The sequence below is a fragment of the Chaetodon auriga genome, chromosome 3, assembly GCF_051107435.1.
Source record: "Chaetodon auriga isolate fChaAug3 chromosome 3, fChaAug3.hap1, whole genome shotgun sequence".
Taxonomy (NCBI): Eukaryota; Metazoa; Chordata; class Actinopteri; order Chaetodontiformes; family Chaetodontidae; genus Chaetodon; species Chaetodon auriga.
In genome coordinates, this window is record NC_135076.1 from 10,203,916 (window position 1) to 10,220,563 (window position 16,648).

The window sequence follows — 16,648 nt, forward strand, 5'->3', positions numbered from 1 at the left end:
TGGTGGAATTTTAGTAAAGTATCAGAAACCAGGTGGTAGAAGTAGAAATAGAGACTTCTTCTCTTTGGTGAGGCGTCCGATGTCAGATGGTAGTGATGATGATGATGATGATTATGATGATGATGATGATGATGATGATGATGATGATGATGATGGTTCTACTCACAGCTACTTTTCTAGGTTCGGGTCAGTCATGAGCAGAAGTCTTTGCACATGTCAGTTTTGAAGAGAGCTGCTCAGAGTAATGGTTGTAGTAGTGTTGAACACTCAGCAGCATCTTCAGATGTTATAGCAGACTTTTGTTCTTGCATTGTCAGAAAGTGTAACAGGAAAATGTCTTACTCCTTTCCAGTTGCACTTGCCACTGCTTTAATTCAGCTCTGAGAGGTTCTTGGTCATGTCCACCATGAAGGCCAAATCACGCAGACACTTGCTATCACTGAGTTTCCACAACAGGTTTTCTCTTCATCTCTGTGAATTATTTCAGGCAAACTGAGGCTTTGCTCGCAGCTCCAAGCAGCAACAAAGCTGTCCTTCACAAATCCTCCTTCTGAAAGAGGTTTCAGCTTCTTAGCCATTAGCTCGCTCACCACAAAACTTGCCTGCATGACACGGTCTCTGTCACAATGTGGTCTTGTGAAAGCTGTAGTGACTCAGTGACTAAAGAGTGAGATTAGTCTTTTTCATCACTGCGAGCGCATCCACACAAAACTAACTTCGACACAGAGGCTTGTCATTCATGTCAGAAAAAAAAAGAAAAGATCGTCCATTTCTTTTGGAAGGCGCAGCACTCCACATCTGCTTTAGTTTTGTTGACAGTCGCCATGATGTGTTGACGTGATGTCAACCACTACGTGCATGTTGCGTTCAGGGACCATGAGGAAAAACGTTTTGGTCTGCTATTTTATGTTATTTCCTTTATCGCTGAAAAAGGTTTCCCTACCCCTGCTGTTGAACATGGGATGGTGGTGCACTTCAGTCTCTTGTGGCAGAAATTAGTATTACAACAACATACACAGAAAAATGTTCCTGGCAAAACTTTTTTTCCCCTCCTGTTTCACGGATTCAAAAAATATTAATAATAAGGAACTTGGAAAGGGCAAAAGCCTTGTTTGAGATGTAGATCAGTTTACGAAAAGGCATCGTCAGATTCTTTTTCTCTCTTGCCTCTCAGGGCTTCCATATTAAATAGTTCATATGAACACCTTAAATTAGAGCAGCTGGCATCAAAGCAGACATCTTTGGTAAATCAAGTCTTCCTGAGCTGATAAGCTTTGCTTTCCAGCGTTCTGATTCCAGTTCATTTTCACTTTGAGCCTCTCTGATCAATTTCCTCGTAGCCTTCTTAATAGTGAAGTATTCACAGGTTTCCAGATACCACTGACTTTCCTCCACATGTGAAACAGCTTGTATGTAAGAGTGATTATATAAACACTTCAAATAGTAGTCTGACAGTGTATCCAGCTTGGCTTGAGTTTAACCTTGAGTGTGAGCCGTGTTGTCACGTGCAACATATAGACCCATCTGTTCAGAAGCACCGATAAATTAACTGTCTGCCAGGAAACACTGGAAACTTTTAGGATCTGCTGTGTGTCTGGTTCAAATTAACCACTTTGGTAAAGCATTCCTGGAGGGATATCTCTCTAGGACTGCACATGCAAAACTTACTGTATCAGGGAGAGAATATGTGCAAAGCAAGAGGATGTCTTCATGTATTTTTCTGTTATCTTTGTTGATACCCTGTCTTTTTGACTTAGCTTTGAAATGTGCAAATATAAAAAAAGCTTCTAATGTTTATGTTGTCAAGCATGTTCAAATATGCATTTATTACTTCATATATTATTAAAAAACATTATGCAGCGGAGGGAGCCTGTGTTAGTGTTATAGTAACACCTCAGTGTGATTTAATCCAATGCCATTTGAGGTGTTAAATATACAGTTAACAGTACTGTATATTTCTTTGACAGGAGTAAAGTACAGAAACAGTCGTGACCATGGATTGTCCACAAGACTCATATTAGACATGGTCTTTAAAATTTCTTCTCTTCAATGAGAAGCGAGTGAGATATACTATATAACCCCTTGTGTTTTTGTGAGTGCCCATGTATATTTTGCTCTCCATGGATGTGTTTGTTCAGGGCTCAGCGGGAAAGAAAGGAGCAAGTGGGCCGAGTGGATCTCCTGGCATTGAAGTGAGTAATACACCACCTCCACCAAGTGCAGTAACTCTAGTCATGAATTCCTATCATTACAGTGCCAACTCAAGAAAATCAAAATTGAGTGACAGACAAATAGACAAAGGAAGAACAAACAAGCAGCAAAAAGTCAACAAGCGTCACACTGTTTGATTAACAAGTAAACTCAGTGAACTTTAAAAACACCACAAGATTGCTGAGATTGAGTGACACTGTCACTGTTATGGTAATCTTCCAGGGCCCAACTGGCTTACCTGGACTCATGGGAATGAGGGGTTACCCAGGACCAGATGGTCCCCCAGGACTGACCGGCTTACCAGGCTTACCAGGAAAACAAGGACGGCAGGTAAACAGCGACAGCGGTATCATATAGACAGTGATGTGTGTGCTGAATAGAACTGTTTGTAGTTCTGTGTTCTGAGAACTCTGTTTCTCTCATGTTGCTCTGTTCCTGGCAACACATCTCACTGTGTTAATGGATCTTTGCTCTGCTTAAGGGCAGTCAGCATCATGACAAATACTAACTAGGTTTAATTTGTAAGGTAGCTGATTTGCTTGCCCTTTTAGCCACTCATATATCTGTAAACATATAAAAGGTACAGCTGTGTTCCTAATGTCAGTTATGACAGACTATTGAGCTACATGGATGATGCCAAGTTTGACACCATATAACACTGTAGACACAAGCGAGCTCGAGCAATCGTGACCAGCCAAAAGTTTGAAGGTTCGTATTTGAAAATTACAAAGCTGACTATGTGGCTGATGCTCTCACAAACAGGAAACCAGTTATATGCTACGTCTGAAAGCATTCTTCTTCAGCATCATAGATATAGGTCACAGATGGAGAATTTACTTACATAACTGAACTTTCCAGAAGAAGACATCCTTTACTGTACTTAGTGCTAAACCTCTATAGCTGACATGCGGTCTGTTCGGAGGGTATAAGAATCCAGTGATACACACTCCTCACCTTGACCTTTTAAGGACCTTGACTTCACAGATTTCACTTTCATATTCAGCAACCTTACAGGATGTTACATCTTCATTTAAGTGGCAGAGATTGACCGAATATGGTCCACAATGAATAAAGCTGTATGAATATTACGATTGTTTGTGCCTCAGGAGACACCATACAGACCTCACTACCCACTCAGCCATCCTGCAAACTTGTGCCACATTGTCATCTTAGCACAGGGATTTTTTGGAGAATGTCTGATTCCCCAAAGCTCTCCTTCAGCTGTTACCATCTGTAGTTTTAAGACTGAGGCGTACGGCTGAGATTGACTAATCATTAAATGCCTTGTTTGATTTGATTGGCTTACTCTGGTTGCAACGCAGTGGGTTTATCCAAATACATGTACAGCCAGAGGGGATTGGGATTTCATGCATGAATGTCTCTGTCCTTTTAAGCCAAGAGCTGGAAAGCCAAGTCCTTCCAGTCTGCCTTTCATTTATATAATTTTGCTGTGTGAAAGTCTAGTAAGTCTAATTTTGGCCACTGGTGTTTTTCACTTTAACTGAAATGATATGGTTTCTCACTAGCAGAGTCCATCCAATAATCTATGACTCCTAAATCACACGAGATACTTTCTATAATTGAATAAAATGTGTCCTAGCTGTAAATGTAAAAAAAAAAAAAAAGCTTTACTTTATTCACAGAAACCTTTTCATGCACATGAGCTGTTGCTGGAGATAGCAGGCTTCCTTGAGCCAACAGTCTGCTTCAGTAATCCAGAGTCTTCTTCCACTACAAACACTTTTCTGAACGCTGTCTCAGTGGGAGAGGTCTGCAGGAAACTCTATTTTCAGTTTCACTCTACATGCCCATATTGGGAAAGATACTGTAATGTGGCTTCCTTCTGCCTCTGTTGGCAGGTTGCAGAGTCCCTGCAGAATAGTCCTCATCCTCTTTGTCCTTGTTAGTCATTATTCCCATTATTCCCAATGATTGTCAATTATCTTCTTATTCATCGTTTTCCTCATTATCTGCTGCATATTCAGTTCTGTTCGCACTGCCAGTTGGATGCATTGGCACTGTGAAAGGGAAAGACCTTTTTAAAATGTTGATTTGGAACTTTTCTGCTTTATTGGAAAGTGTAATAGTTGAGAGCAACAAGAAAGAAATGCAATGGAGGTCATTTTCTGAAAAGAGTGTTTAAAATTCAAGCACCAGACAGGTGATTTTGCTGGATTCTCCTGCTTTTGGGTCAGTCATTCAACAGAAGAGGAAAATTAGGAAAATCTGATGATAACTAATATGTATTAAGAAGCCTTGAAAATGCTGACTGTGAACTAAGTTTGTTTAAATAGGGAGGAATAAGCCTGGAAGAGTATTTTTTCTTCCTGTCAAAAAACATCTGTATGTCTATAATAAGTAGGTAAGTAAAGCTTTATTTTTAAAAGATGTGGTTACAAAGTGCTTCACACACACGAAAAGATAAATCTGACTAAACAAATAAAGACAAAATACATTACAGTGAGAGACAGAGCAGACAAAAAACAAACGGAAGCAAAGCCAAGAGAGACGGCTATAAAAAGGCTTGCCTAATAAAGATGAGTTTTTAGAAGCTGCTTGAAAGCAGCACATCTGATAGATGAGGGAAGATGATTCCAGAGACGCACAGTCGTCTTTTGTTTTGCATTTGGAGCGAGGAATGCATAAAAGGCCAAGATTAGAGGATTGGAGTGGTCGAGAAGTGGAATACAGAACGAGGAGATCAAAAACGTAACTGGGAGCAAGGTCATGCAGAGCCTTATAAGTAATCAACAGGATCTTGTAGTTAATTCTGAATTTTACAGGAAGCCAACGGAAGGAAGCAAAAACAGGGGCAATGCAGGTCCATCAGCTCGTTCTAGTTAATATCCTGGCAGCTACGTTTTGAACTAACTGTAAGCCTCTAAGAGCAGCTTGACTGAGACACGTTTAGAGGGAATTACTGTTATCTAATTGGGAGAAAGTGAAAGTATGAATCATTAGTTACAGATCTGTAGAAGTTTCATTTCTTTTTAGTGATATTTTTCCACTGAAGCAAACAGGACTGGATGAGCTGAGTAACACAATGGTCAGAAGTCATATGCTGATAATGCAGAAGCTTATTTTCCAGCATCTCTGCGCTTGATTGCTATATTTGGTATTCAGTAAAGTTTTGTTAGTTTGGGTTGCTGTTTTTTGAAGGAGGAACCCATAAGATCATAAGACTATGATTAATTAGATTAGATTAGATTAGATTAGATTAGATTAGATTAGATTAGATTAGATTAGATTGAACTTTATTGATCCCTTTGGGAGGATCCCTCAGGGAAATTGGAGTTCCAGCAGCTCAAACCGATACAGATAAAGGGTAATAAAATACAATGAAATACAATAGAAATAGAGAAAAGTATGAGGAAAAATAGGTGCTATACAATATATACAATGATGAAGTGAACTGTAGTAGTAGTGTACCACTCTCTGTCCCATGTTACCTCCTCACCCCGAGTGAGGAGTTGTTCAGTCTGATGGCATGAGAGACAAAAGAGTGTTTGAGTCTGTTCGTCCTGCACTTGGGAAGGAGCAGTCTTCTACTGAACAGGCTCTTCTGGCTACTGAAGACGGTGTGCAGAGGATACCTGGCATTATCCATAATGTCCAGCAGTTTTTGCAGCATCCTCTTCTTTGCCACCAGAGTCCAGCCTGGATGTGTCCTTCTTGGATGTGCTGGCTCCTCTAGCACACTACCATGTAGAGGAGGACACTGGCGACCACAGACTGGTAGAACATCCACAGGAGTTTGTTGCAGATGTTAAATGACAGCAGCCTCCTCAGGAAGTACAGCCTGCTCTGTCCTTTCCTGTACAGGTGGTTGGTGTGTGTTGTCCAGTCCAGTTTGCTATCCAGCCACAGCCCAAGGTACTTGTCAGAACTGGACGTGGTCTAGGTCTGGACTTCCCGAAGTCAGTGACCAGTTCCTTTGTCTTTGAGGTGTTGAGTTGTAGATGGTTCATGTGGCTCCAGGCAGCAAAGCTCCTCACCAGGCTCCTGTACTCCTCCTCTCTGTCGTCCCTGATGCATCCCACGATGGCTGTGTCATCGGCGAACTTCTGAATTTGACACAGCTCAGAGCTGTAGCAGAAGTCTGATGTGTACAGGGTGAAGAGAAGGACATGATGTTAGACTGGACATGATGTCAGGAAGAGGCTGTAACGTTGTCATGTTTCCCATGATTAAATGATAGCATTTGCTGCTGTAGTGTTGAGTTTTACATGCTTGCATACAGGGACACTGCTAAAAATTTGGGATCTTGATAATTAAGCTTGATCTTACTTGATCCTATTAAGCTGATAGACAATGGGTTTTTCTTATGCAAGAGCACCTGCAGGTTGGGGGTTCGCCCAGTTAACCTACAGCAGTGTAATTCCAACCTGGTCCCTGACTCCTCCGCTCTCCTCACGGTGATCGAGGAACAAGAAGCCATATGTGACCCACTCAATCTGTTATTTTAATATCACTCGCTCCTGTCTGCCTCGCCACACTGCTGATGGAGCAGGAAACCACTGTGGTTTTGCGGTGCAAGACAGCAACTCAGTGACAGGCAGTCAGTTTTATGAGTACACTTACGGAGCACACTGTCAAGAAATATTTTTACCAGGGGAGGGTTCAGACTTCAGCACTGTAGCTTTCAGCTGTGATGACCCAGCACATTAAGAAATATGTGTGGATATACTGAAAAGGCAATGAAGTTGAAACATCGAAAATAAGTAATTTGTCAGTTGTTATTACACATACTTGTATCCAGTGTTATTCCCTGAAGTGACTGTGGCAGTTATTCATCATCAAACACATAATCACCTTTATTAAAATTCCAATTTCACTTGTTTGTTTGTGTTGTTTGTTTGACATAACTTGCCACTAGCTGTTGAAAACCTTTGTTTGTTGGAGTTGTTTGAGTTTTGAGTTGTAGAGCAAGATACATCCAAATGCACATTGTTCTCTTCATAACATCTGTGTGTGTTAACCTCAAATGAACCTTAAAGTACAACATAGAGGTTTTGTTTTTTACCACTCGTAACACTGTGAAGCAATGTTTTGAAGAGCAGAGTACTGTTTTGTTAATACCTGGTGTGAGGATGCTCATACACACTGCAGATGGTTCCATGCTATTCTACTGTTCAACAGAAATGGCTGTAATGCTCAGAGAAAAGTAGCAGGGTTCTAGCAAAGATAGAAAGAAGAAGAAAAAAAAAGTTTTTCATAGTTGAAAGATCTATTTTAATATAACCATATTGTTTATTTGACATTTTGATTTGACATTTACAATTGAATTTTATTGACGTCAATTCCTTGTGTGCATGCAGGGTCAGAGAGGTTTGGTAGGACAGGAGGGGCCTTTTGGACGTCCAGGATCCAGGGGAGAGGTTGGACTTCCTGGACCACCTGGAGAAAGAGGACCGCCCGGTCAGAAGGTGAGAACGATAATACTGCTAATTATCAATCTAATGTATTGTTAATTGTTTTAGTGTGTCTGTAGTGCAAAAAGGTCTCCGGTGAAGAAACATTTTCCTTAAGTTGTACTAACTTAAGTGCTGACCTTGTTGTTTCAGGGAGAACTGGGACTGCCAGGGGACAGGGGAGCCTTGGGAAGCAAAGGCATGGAGGGGGCTACAGGTGACCAGGGCAGACAAGGTGACCCCGGACCCAAAGGACAGCCAGTGAGTATATACAGGCACTTGTGATTTAAAGCAGAAGTCCATCCTAAAATAGCCTCAAGTTTATTTCTATAGACTGGAATAACTGTGTCATAGATATTGTGCCAGATCTTGAGGTAGTTTATTGGGATCTTGGCACATGTTTGAGGTTCAGATCTGTCAGTAGCATTTGCATATTAATGCTAAAGCTACTGACAGATTTGAACCTCAAACATGCCAACATCCCAATAAAAGAATTGAAATCAAGTCGAACTGAAATGTTGATAGACAGAAGGTACACGACAAGATATATGATGTGACGAGATCCTCCTCTGGTGTGTTATGTTCTTGTCTTCTACCCTTGGTGTTTATTTGTAACTGTTTGACCCTCACATTCGTGCCTTTTTCTTTAACGTTCACTCAGATGTCTTCCACATAAGTCCTAAAAATATAGGTCACTACATTGCACTTTTTAAATTGATACCATACCAAGGAATGTTCTTGTTAAAAGAGGGTTTTATAAGCGTATATACAGTCTTTAATACCTCTCTGAATATAGCTTCGGGGGTTTAGATAGCCAGATAGTCTGTGGTGGGGTTTATAATGTGTGTGTCTGACACTTTTCCACCCCGAGTGGAGTAACAAATTATCTGGGCGAGACCAGGAATGGAAACATTCCACATGCTAAAGCCAAGTTATGTAAGATCCCCACACTCCAGAGACCAGAAAAAGAGGTGCTCCACTTTACTTATGTAACTTCTCAAAGAAGAAGAAAAAAGAAACAATATTCAGTCCCCTGCTCTCCCCTCCCTCCACTAGTTTTCTCCATTGATGCTTGTGAAACATAGAGCAGACTTGGGCCCTTGGGTCAGATCCCTTTACACTTTCCAGTGAATAGAGTTTCTCGGTCAAAGTTGCTGGCCCGAAAGCAGAGCTGTCTAGAGGATGTGGATGACTGGCTATACAAACATGGTGTCTGCCACCTTGGACGACAGACAGTGCTCAGACACACAAGAGGGTACAGACACCTAAACCCACAGTGTGTTTCTAAGAGGGTGTGTGAGAGCGGTCTGGGGCTGCTGTAGATTGTGTGTGTCCCAGTTTTTTTGAAATGGACGAGGACATTTTTAAATGGCCAACTTACTGTGTTCCTACTGTGTCCGGAGCTGTAAAATGGAATGAAAAATCACCCACAATCACACACACCCTTAGTTATTCAATGATGTGTTTGTTAAATGTTACGATAAACGAGTCCAAAAGGCGAGGCTCCACTGTTGCTATGATGTTGTTGTCTTTTCTGCTTGTAGGGAGAATCTGGAGATCAGGGAATGGTTGGTTTACAGGGCTTTCCAGGGCCAACGGTAAGAGACTGATTAGCTAACCAACAGTTCAGAGTGTAAAAGATGGATACAACATAAGGGAAGAGCAGATGACATATATTATGTATTGTCATGGTACAATGACACACAAGGATTGACAAGACCTCTTCTTCCTTCAAACAGGGGCCAAGTGGTGATTTGGGATTGAGAGGCATCCCTGGCCCAAAAGGCCCAATGGGTACTCTGGTAAGTTTAGTAAAAATAGAAACAGTAGACACACCACAGCACTTTGTCCAACCTCAGCAATGGAATAATACAAAAAGGAATACAAGATTCAGATATAAGTGTACAGTTCTGTGTAGTTTTGTGACAAAACCCCTATGAAGAAAAACAGAGTACACACACCTTTCGTTGTAATTACTTAGGACCCCCTGAAGTGTGTTAGATGAATGATAATTACCTTCTTGAGAACGTATAAAGTCAGACTGACTTGTTTATTCATAATCCACCTGACTGTTTGTTTCAGGGATTCAATGGACCTGTGGGCCCTGAAGGAATGATGGGCCCAATGGGAAAACCTGTAGGTTTCTCTCTGTGTGTTTGTGTATGTATGTCTGGTTTACATAAAATACAGAGATGGATACAACACTGTATGTGTTTTCATGTTGTTATTTCTCTTTTCCACAGGGGTCAAGGGGTCCAAAGGGAAGCGTTGGCGAAATGGTAAGATCTGACTCAAACCAGGAGTCAGACACTGAAAAGTCAGTCAGTCTGATGATATGATAATGGTTTATAATATACGTATGATTCCACTCCATGTGATTATATCACTTCCCAAAAGTCAGACCGGATGATTCCTTACAGGGAAAGCTTTGCTGGTTGTCATGGCACCACCTCAAAGCAGATTGTAGTTGTGAAAAATGACCTACTGCAGATGATGAAGGCTGCGTTCAATGATGCATGAAAGCTAGCTGGGGTTCCGTGGTAGATTTGTTTTTATGACTGTCCTGAAGTGGCAGCATATTGCTGCGGCTGAGTCATAGTGAACGTAGCTGTTACTCAGTGTCTCCTGGAGCTCGCTGTGGGGCCTTGCAGTACTCTCACACTGTCTTGAGTAAACACTCTTGAGGAAATGCCTTGTCAAAATGTTAGCATGGCAAACCGCAGTGCAATCCGCAAAGTCACTTCTTCATCCCTGCTCCCTGTCTGTAATGCAAACAGTAGTAAGATTCTCAGATCAGCTTAAATACCTCCGTAGTTGACACACATACACACACTCACACAGAGAGTGTATACAATGGCCCGTTCACTCTTGCTGTTTCTCAGACACTGGTGGTGTCAAATATGTGCATACGCTCACAAATATGGATGTGAACTACCTGGAACCCCACCAACAGACTTGATAAAGTCCAGCTGTCCATAGGTAGTTCCTATAGAGCAGGCAGCCAGAGGGGGCAGTAGGTAACCACAGGTGAAGGGAGAAAATCAATCATGGTTCTGCAGTTATTCTTTCTCTGCTCACTCTAATGCTGTACTTGAATTACCCAATGCATATTATTTTTAAAGCTCTCAGCTAGGAGTGGGGTGTTAATGTAAGGTGCAGGCGTTGTCACATTGAATGCTACAATAAAGTCTTGAGGTCACCAGATCAAACAGGAATAAAGAATACATAATGCATGCATCATTTTAGCTATTTTAATGCTGATTTTCTCTCACTTTTAGGGGCCTCAAGGACCACAAGGAAGTCCAGGACCCAGAGTAAGTGTTAACTGTCAGCTTTATGCTACACATACGCTTTAAATTAAACAATAAGGTTCTGTGATATCTCTAATTCTAAAGAATTATGGATGAGTGTTAGTCCAGATAGAGTTTTTAATTTTGGATCAGAATGAATGAAAACTCTGGAAACAGGTTAAAACAGTTGGAATTACTGGTGGCATTACCATATGGACAATCTTAGATTTAGAATGATTTCTTCTATACATATATACATATACATTACAGAGTGAATAAGACTAACCTACGCCAGATTTATTTGGTCAGACCAGACAAGTCTGATATCTAGCGTCATACTCAAATATGGCATGATTTACCAGGAAGTGAACTGACTGAAACCACAACGGGATCATTTTTCCCTGTGCCACTCATTTCGTCTTCTTCTTTCTTCCCACCTTAGGGACCTCCTGGTGCTCCAGGTCCCACAGTAAGTGCTTCATGTCACTCTCATGGACAGGTAGACAGGATTGGCTTGAAGTCAGCAGGCCTGTTTTGAATTTGAGATAATAGACATAAAGTTTGGACCGTGAAGTTGCAGGGTAATTGATTTGAAAAAAATCTATTGTATTTTACAGTTGGCTAAGTCCTCTATCCGTATCCTGTTGTATGTCTCACTCTCAGTCTGGCTGGAGAGCAATCCTGTACTTTCTGTCTTTCTTCCTGAAACCCAATCAGTGTGACCGTCCAAACTTCAGAAGACTTTTCAAAGACCCAGAGAAATTTGCTTGGAGCCATTTCTCTGACAGCAGAGTAAAGCCAGACTGTGACAGAGCCAGGGAAAGCATTTTGTTTGCTTATTTGCTGAACCATAGATGCGCCAACAATTCATCCATTTCAGTGATAAGACTTGTGAGAACACTTGTAATTTTGTTCAGTAGCATTGCCAGTGGAGATCAATGATTAGTCTTCTTTGGCGCTGTGAGAGAAACCCTCCTCACATTCATTATCTGTCCTAACTTCTGGATAAAGTGGAGCTTTCTGCTATCTGAATGACCTCGAACAGTTCTAAGAAGCCAGAAAAACAACTATATCAGATGCCTCTATTTACACACATTACGTGATAACTGTGGTGTTTATGCTGAGTGGAATGTGTTATCCTTCCCCCCTGCTGAAGTCGGGAATGCGAAGGTTTATTGATGCAAGACTTATTTCACTGCTTTCCTCTGGTATTAAAGTGTATTCTTATCCTATTAAAGTTTTCTCTGTAAACTGCACCCGTATTGGAACGGCCATGTTTTCTATAACCAACGAACAAGCCTACAGATTAAAATCTTTCAGTTAAATAATGAACAGGCCACTGAATGTGTTATGTTTTCATTAAACTGAATATGTTGACCTTGAATCCACAGAGGCAGATATATTATGACTCAGCAGTCTACGGTCTATCTGACTCCAACGCTGCCCTCAGGACCGAGGTAAGGCGCTAATGCACTCACTCAATGGATGGGGAGAATGGGTGGATATGTGGATGGATGGCAGATAAGTTGGCAAATGAATTAAAAAGTGAATTGCTCCTTGTTGGTATTGTATCTATACTGAAGGGACTTGATATAGAATTTTTGGAGTTTGACAGTGTTGTCTTTCTCATTCTTAACCAGACTTTCCAGAACACCGAGATGAGCCTGCCAGACCAGAATACGGAGATACTCAAGACTCTTCGTTATTTAAGTAGTGTGATTGAAAGCATCAAAAAGCCTCTGGGCACACGGGAGAACCCGGCTCGTGTCTGCAAAGATCTGCTCGACTGTCATCAGAAGCTCCAAGATGGTGAGAGTCTGCGTGATGGCGAGACAGGCAGAAAAGCGTTTGCATTATGTAGCATTCTTGATATCTCTCTGTCTCACTGTCTCTGTCCTCTCTTTGAATTGCGGACTTTCAGGTTGGTTCTGGATTGATCCAAACTTGGGTTGCACTTCTGATGCCTTCAAGGTCTTCTGCAACTTTACTGCAGGAGGTCAGACCTGTTTACATCCAGTGGCCTCTAATAAGGTAACGCTGAAGTGGTGAACATATCACAGTGCTAGATAAAATAAAGGGCTTAGCCTAAATGAATAAACATAGCGGTAAAGGTTTATTTGAACCTTTCCATGTTATCTAATACAGATTGTACAGCGATAAAACCTTAATATAGATTCATTTTGAACCTGAATTGCAAATAACTTCAACCCAGAAATTTCAAATGACACAACTGCAACAGCCCTCTGTTCGTTTGAAATGCAAGTCTTTACCGTGTTGTGGTTATGATGGCAGACTGATCACACTTGTGTTTCTGCTTCCCACCACAGATGGTGTTTGGTGTAGGGAAAGTTCAAATGAAGTTTCTCCATTTACTGAGTACTGAGGCCAGCCAAAGCATCACAGTCCACTGCCTAAATGATCCTCCCTACGACACCACAGACAGCTTCAGCTCCGCTGGATCCATACCACAAGAGAGCACCACACTTCGGTTTCGTGGCTGGAACAAACAGATGTTTGAGAAAGACACACTACTTGAACCACATGTGCTACAAGATGAGTGCAAGGTGATGTGCGGGACAGAGAGCTGATTCAGCAAATCGTAGGACTGAACAGACTCAACAGCTTGATGTGGTTTTTAGACTGTTCATTTTGGTGTTTTCACTGGTTGAGATTTTGACAGGTCGGTTTGATGCAGCTGTGACTGCATATAGATATATGGTGTATTTTCTACCTGATCTGACACACATTTGAGGGAATATCTAGTGCAAACATATGCAGGTAATGCTGTCAGAAATCTGCACTGATTGAACTGTCCTGTGCATAGATGACTTGGTAGAAATTGAAGATATGATATTGAAGACAGTAACTGCCTTTTATCAATTTGGAATATGAATCAATTGAATGATGTTTTTTTGTTTCTTTCCTCCACCCATCCTCTTTCAGATCCAAGATGGCAGCTGGCACCAGTCACGTTTCTTCTTCCATACTCAGGACAGTCGTCAGCTACCTATTGTAGACATACAGGAGTTTCCCACATCACAGCCCAATAGTCAGCGGCATATAGAAATCGACCCAGTCTGCTTCCTCTGACACCAACATCACCTCTCATGTAACCTATTTACATGAGCTACTAAAATATGGCTGCCAACCAAAGAGCGAGTGTCCATCAGACTTTGCCATGGAAACCGTTAATGGGACCTGTCAGAGCAACAAATGTCCCGTCGAAGGCAGATCTGCGTGGAAGATCTCAGTCTCTGTGGAACATCCAGGCCAAGAAGGCCAGAGGAGAACAGTGTATACCAATATTTATCAATAACTGTGTAAAGTTTGTTTTGTTAATAATTATTAGTCGAACGGTGCTTAGGTTGGCTGTATATGGACCGATATTACTCCCTGATCACAGGGTAGGGCCTCACTAAGCAGCAGCCTGTCCAAACCCTCAAACATACCCAGACCATCCTAAGCAGAGGCCTAACCCGAAGGAGCGTGCCAGGCCTCTCCATAGGAGCACTGTCTAACTAAAGGTTTTTATGAGTGCAATAGCATGCGGATAATGTGTGACTGCTTTAAATATTTCATTCTCTGATCAAAGGCTATATTTTACATTGTTTTCATGATATTTTTTGTCTTCGGTCCTGCCCAGTTGGACCTGCACATCTCGACAGATGGTGCTCTACCTCTACCTGCTCATTCGCTTTCTAGAATAGTTGCTCATGTCAAGTTAGTCTTTTTTTTTTTTTTTTTTTTTGCCTTTGTGTTGTATGTACCGGTTACATCAAGATTTGTTATGTTGTATAAGTACTTATGTTGATTTGGTCATTTCTAATTTATGAACCATTTTTTGATACACTACATATTTTTGTAGCCTTGCCTTTTATGTGGTAGGTTCTTCAGGGGAAACCTATCATTGGTGCTGCAACAGAGAATGAGTCATCAGTGAGTTTTTACATTTCCTGTGTATATATTGACAGCATACTGTATGTTTATTTATATCCTTTCTGTTTTTTGTTCACATTACTGTGCCACAGTAAATTATACTCTCAGAGAACTATTTGGTCAACCACAACTCAGTCTAAAGAAGTATTTATGTTTTAAAGGTGTGTTTGTGTGTTCACACCTGTGACTTTATGTGTATCATACTGTTATTTCAGTTAATTCAGTGGTGGTTCGGTGGACTGGCAGCTACAGTGGGCCAGAGCCAGAGTACACAGAAAACGCAGTCATCATATTCTTAAGTTATATTACCTTGAACAAAGTGTAATTATATAAAGGGGTTAGATGCAAATGTGTAAATAATTAATAAGTTGACAAATAAATGGAACATTTTATCCACAAATGCTTCTGTACTTTATGGAAGAATTATTATTAAAACTGCATATAACCTGTTTCCTACTGACAAATCTGTTCGTGGTGGCATAAAGCCTAAAGGAGCAGTTTGATACTTGGACCCTGGTGAGATAAATCCTGGAGGAAAAAGGGGAATTAACTCATCAACACCTCCGAGGTGCCCCAGAGCTACAGTAAGACCTCAATCCTAACTGCTCCAGTGGAGCTGCTCAGCTGCAAACAGATAAGACTGGTTGTACTGGGCTGCTTCCAGATTTAAATGTGTGTGTTCTTGAAAAAAAGTGTGACTCTTAATGATATTTCTGTATTCAATTAAAGGTTAAAAAAGCGGAAGAAATTGTTTGGAATCATATGAAAGTAACATTGAAGAGCAGATTCCAGGAGAGCATTTTGGTTATATTGAGACCACATAGTCCAAATCAAGGAAAGATGTAATCTTACTTTGGTCCTTATACATGGCTGGATCATGCTGTCTGGTGCCATCCTTTCTAGCACAGGTTTCCTATTTTGTGCTCTCTCTCTCACACACACATGCACAAACCTTATACCAAGACCCACCTCTTTAAGCCTATATGAGCATACATATAAGGCATTGACGGACTAGACTTGGAAATAAGCACCTCAGTTGTTTCAGAGATCATGACTTTCTACATAATTGCAGCCACATGAGGGTCATAATAGCAACATGCAGCTGGACACAGATTGAGAATTTGTATTTACTATCATAACATGGTATCAATATCTACCAATAGCCTTCTCGCGGCTGTCAAACACCTGCATTATATATGTATCCTGCTCATTCTCATCACTGCTGTCACCATGTTTACTTTGACACTGTTGGAGGACATTGTAGTTCTGGTTCTCTAACACCGGGAGGCGCCAACGAGCAGGTTTCCTACCGGAACTCATCTCCACGTGCGGCAAGTGGCCACCGGCGGAAGAGGGTTTGTTTGGGTATCGTCGGCTATGCCCAACGTGTGGCGACTGTTCTGTAATGTGCTCCGTAATTGTTAAGACGATAGACATAATGTCAGCTGTGGAGAACCAAGTGGAAAACAGCAGCCCGGGAAAAGAGCTGAAGGGGTCCAAAAGAAAGATTTCCCTCTCCACGTAAGTGTTTGAACAGACAACAAGTCATTAGCAAATTGCTAACTGAGCTAACAGGTTCGTGTTTGCCTAACGTTAAGTGAGCCCGGTTTGGACCACAGTAGAGCTTATAAAGATATACAGGGTCGTGCATTTATTACGAGTAGCAAACATAAAACGCCCAGACAGCGTTAAATGCTAACGTTAGCTACAGAGTTAGCGAGCCAAGTCAGCTAGCTACATCAGACACCACCGCCCCCAAACTTTCATTTTCAAATCTGTCGTGGTCTTCATCCTTTTGTC

At 41.4% G+C, this 16,648-nt stretch overlaps 2 protein-coding genes across 3 annotated transcripts in view; both read left to right on the top strand.

The window, feature by feature from the left end:
* The window catches only part of col24a1 (collagen type XXIV alpha 1 chain), an 84,694-nt gene extending 69,453 nt beyond the window's left edge, over positions 1-15,241 (top strand). The window contains exons 46-60 of the mRNA XM_076727297.1: positions 2,139-2,192; positions 2,434-2,541; positions 7,530-7,637; positions 7,776-7,883; positions 9,167-9,220; positions 9,362-9,424; positions 9,705-9,758; positions 9,866-9,901; positions 10,901-10,936; positions 11,355-11,381; positions 12,304-12,369; positions 12,553-12,721; positions 12,834-12,943; positions 13,240-13,476; positions 13,856-15,241. Of these exons, the coding sequence (XP_076583412.1) occupies positions 2,139-2,192; positions 2,434-2,541; positions 7,530-7,637; positions 7,776-7,883; positions 9,167-9,220; positions 9,362-9,424; positions 9,705-9,758; positions 9,866-9,901; positions 10,901-10,936; positions 11,355-11,381; positions 12,304-12,369; positions 12,553-12,721; positions 12,834-12,943; positions 13,240-13,476; positions 13,856-14,002 (1,377 nt within the window). The 3' untranslated portion in view covers positions 14,003-15,241. The remainder of the gene's footprint in view (positions 1-2,138; positions 2,193-2,433; positions 2,542-7,529; positions 7,638-7,775; positions 7,884-9,166; positions 9,221-9,361; positions 9,425-9,704; positions 9,759-9,865; positions 9,902-10,900; positions 10,937-11,354; positions 11,382-12,303; positions 12,370-12,552; positions 12,722-12,833; positions 12,944-13,239; positions 13,477-13,855) is intronic.
* Positions 15,242-16,195: 954 nt separating this feature from the next.
* Positions 16,196-16,648, top strand: part of znhit6 (zinc finger HIT-type containing 6) — a 30,785-nt gene continuing 30,332 nt past the window's right edge. The window contains exon 1 of one of the 2 annotated variants that reach the window (XM_076722837.1): positions 16,196-16,369. In XM_076722837.1, the coding sequence (XP_076578952.1) occupies positions 16,254-16,369 (116 nt within the window). In that variant the 5' untranslated portion in view covers positions 16,196-16,253. The remainder of the gene's footprint in view (positions 16,370-16,648) is intronic. The other variant, XM_076722844.1, reaches the window with a different exon arrangement.